The sequence below is a fragment of the Amphimedon queenslandica genome, unplaced genomic scaffold (assembly GCF_000090795.2).
Source record: "Amphimedon queenslandica unplaced genomic scaffold, v1.1 AMPQUscaffold_12719, whole genome shotgun sequence".
NCBI lineage: Eukaryota > Metazoa > Porifera > Demospongiae > Haplosclerida > Niphatidae > Amphimedon > Amphimedon queenslandica.
In genome coordinates this window covers 8,503-11,227 of record NW_003547045.1, presented here as the reverse complement: position 1 = coordinate 11,227, position 2,725 = coordinate 8,503, and the positions used below count along the sequence as shown (strand labels likewise).

The 2,725-nt window shown below is 36.1% G+C and overlaps 1 protein-coding gene and 1 long non-coding RNA gene across 2 annotated transcripts in view; both read left to right on the top strand.

Annotated features, from left to right (window-relative positions):
* The first annotated feature begins 6 nt into the window (after positions 1–6).
* On the top strand, positions 7–371 carry LOC109587000 (uncharacterized). Its single transcript, XR_002187340.1, has 2 exons — positions 7–114; positions 172–371. It is a non-coding gene; the product is annotated as an uncharacterized LOC109587000 (long non-coding RNA).
* Positions 372–1,200: 829 nt separating this feature from the next.
* Positions 1,201–2,725, top strand: part of LOC109586997 (uncharacterized) — a 2,068-nt gene continuing 543 nt past the window's right edge. Inside the window, exons 1-5 of the mRNA XM_020003221.1 lie at positions 1,201–1,846; positions 1,893–1,925; positions 1,976–2,047; positions 2,094–2,135; positions 2,182–2,720. Of these exons, the coding sequence (XP_019858780.1) occupies positions 1,297–1,846; positions 1,893–1,925; positions 1,976–2,047; positions 2,094–2,135; positions 2,182–2,720 (1,236 nt within the window). The 5' untranslated portion in view covers positions 1,201–1,296. The remainder of the gene's footprint in view (positions 1,847–1,892; positions 1,926–1,975; positions 2,048–2,093; positions 2,136–2,181; positions 2,721–2,725) is intronic.

Genomic DNA, 2,725 nt, shown 5'->3' with positions numbered 1-2,725 from the left:
GTTTTTATCTCCAAAAAGCCATTTTGCAACCAGTTAGAGGTACACAAAGTCGCCTGGTTTTTGAAACACTTTATCGTTCGTAAAACACTCAAGCTTCATTGTATCAATATGCAAGTTAGCTCATTCCACAGGAGATTTCAAGCTCTTTAAAATGGTTATACTTATTCGTAGCTCAAGAACAAAATGAGTCTCTCAGAGGGGGAAAAGATGGTTTTTCTAGTTAAAGAGTGACGCAGCTACTAACGCATGCATTGATTTACTGAACAAAAAATATTAATAAAAAGCATAAACATTGGTTAGTATTGTGTGTGAGTTTTGTTTGCATGAATTGTATTCTCTTGGAGTTATTCAAGAATAAAGCAAGAAAATCCCAGTTTTTTACTCCAAAATCGGTCAAAAAATCCCAACCCTCCTAGCAACAATACAAATGAATGGAGGTTTGCCCACGCCCACGCTTCCGTTGCCAATCCCTTTCATTTACTCTATTATCTATGATTCCGGCCGCCATTTTGGTTGGCAACTTTCAATGGAGAACAAACGGGCCGACATAAAAACAAACCTATATTAAGATTTCTGGACCAAATTTGACCAAATCCTTGACAGGAGAAGCTTAGAGGCATCTGTTCTTTCTTATAGCAAGCACTTTTTAGCTATTGATAGAGCTAAACTTTGAGCAGGTAAGTGAGGCATTTTCTTTGTGCCTCCATTGACTTCCACAAGCTCCCCTCTTTTGACCTCTCTTTATCAAATGAGACCCTCCGTATCAAATTAAAGAAATTTCTCTGGCTCCATTTTCTGGAGCATTTTGACAGTAACAACCCTTGTTCTTTTTATTTTATGTGTACCTGTAACAAATGTTTGTCTTGTTCTTCTAGTAACTACACTTATTTTTAATTATTCTTCTATTAATGCTACTATTGTCACATTTCTTATATTGTTTTATTTGTATTCTTTTGGCTTGTGGCTCCTCGGCTACTTGTCCTCAGTTCAGGTACTCTTTCCTAACCCCTATTTTTTGTCCTTCCCATTTCTTACCTGTAAAGTGTTTAATAATAATAATAATAATAATAATAATAATAATAATAATAATAATAATAATAATAATAAACTTGCCAACCAAAATGGCAGCCAATTATGATCTGTGGGCGGGTACCGTATATAAAATTAATGAAATTCATAACTTTTCCAATTCACGCCTAGGGTGGTCTATAGGTGGGCTGACCTGCGTCCCGCCCACGCAGTACAATATTATAAATAAAGATTTGCTCTGTCAGTAAACTGAGTTAAAGTGACACGATGGCTTCTCCAAATTCGTCTGCTCCTACAACAGTTCCAAGGGATATCGAAGAAAAGCTGGATAACTTCCAATCACAAGTCCTTCTAATGATCCTCTCATATGTAAATGGAATATTCCAAGATACGGCACCGAGCCTGATGGAGCATTTGTTAAAGCTTGAAAGGGACAATAATAGCTTTTCAGGGATCATTAACTACACCTTCAAACGATTGAAAGTTAATCCTGCCCTTTTCTTTACACCAGATCGTGGCACAGTTCAATTGCCTCAAGTGAAAGCTGAAGGCATTGAACTTAGACTGGCTCTTGTTAATTTCATAATCTCCTTCAATGATCAACAAGCAGCCAGTAGAGCAATCAAGAATATTGCAAAAGAAGGATCATCACTGCTAGCCCAGCAGAGAACACCACTTGAGATAATTGAAGAGGTTTGTAAGAGGAGGTCATTTAAGGATGTGGTGAGTATTTCTACCTCAGTGGCACAGGAATTCAATGGTGCAAGATTCTTTAAGCACTTGCATAACACTGACTGGCTACATAATAGAGATGATGGTAAGTATAGTTAATTATCAGTGACACTTATATTTCACTTATGCAGTTAATCAATTTTTAAGAGAAGAGTCTGGCTTTAGTAAGGAATCAGTCAGTGTTATGATTAACATAACATTCACATTTCATTAGGTTCTCTTTCAGGAGAAATGGCTCTATTTATGACACAAAAATTATCAATAAGTGACTACACATTGATTTCAAGTAAGACTTTTAATGCTAATTAATAATCATAATAAAAAATTTATAGTCTCAAAAAAGCTATGTGGTGTCTGTCAAAAACATCCCAAAGGTATAATGATTGAGTATACATGTACATAACTGATATTTTATTTCAGGAGCAATTTTCTGTATTTCGGTACCAATAGCTTTACTAGCCTTCTTATTAGTTGGTGTTGGTATCAGCATTGGAATCTCATATCTTTCGCCTATTTCAACTATTCAGTCGATGGAGATTGGTGATAAACAGTCCAGTAGTGCACTCATTCCTGTACCTAATAACGTATATTCAGTTTCGCTGAATATTCCTTCTGGAGTGACAGAGTTCATGGCATTGTCTATTCCACCAACTGGAACACAAATTATTAATCGTACTAAAATTTTTCAAAGTGATGGGCATTGTGCCCCATACAATGTTAATAATGGTGATAATCCAGTGTATCTCCTCCCTGGGTCTATCATGAATTATACCCTAACAGTGTCTGATTCAAATTCCTCTCAATGCCCAGCACAACTAGTCTTGCTTAACAACAGAGCAGAATATCTTAAATGTAACTATAACAGCTCAAGTGTTGTAAAAGTATACTGCTTGGCCAGCGGTACTGTGAATCATGTATCAATCAGGATTAACAAGTCCGCTAATTATTATGTTGTACTAGTAAA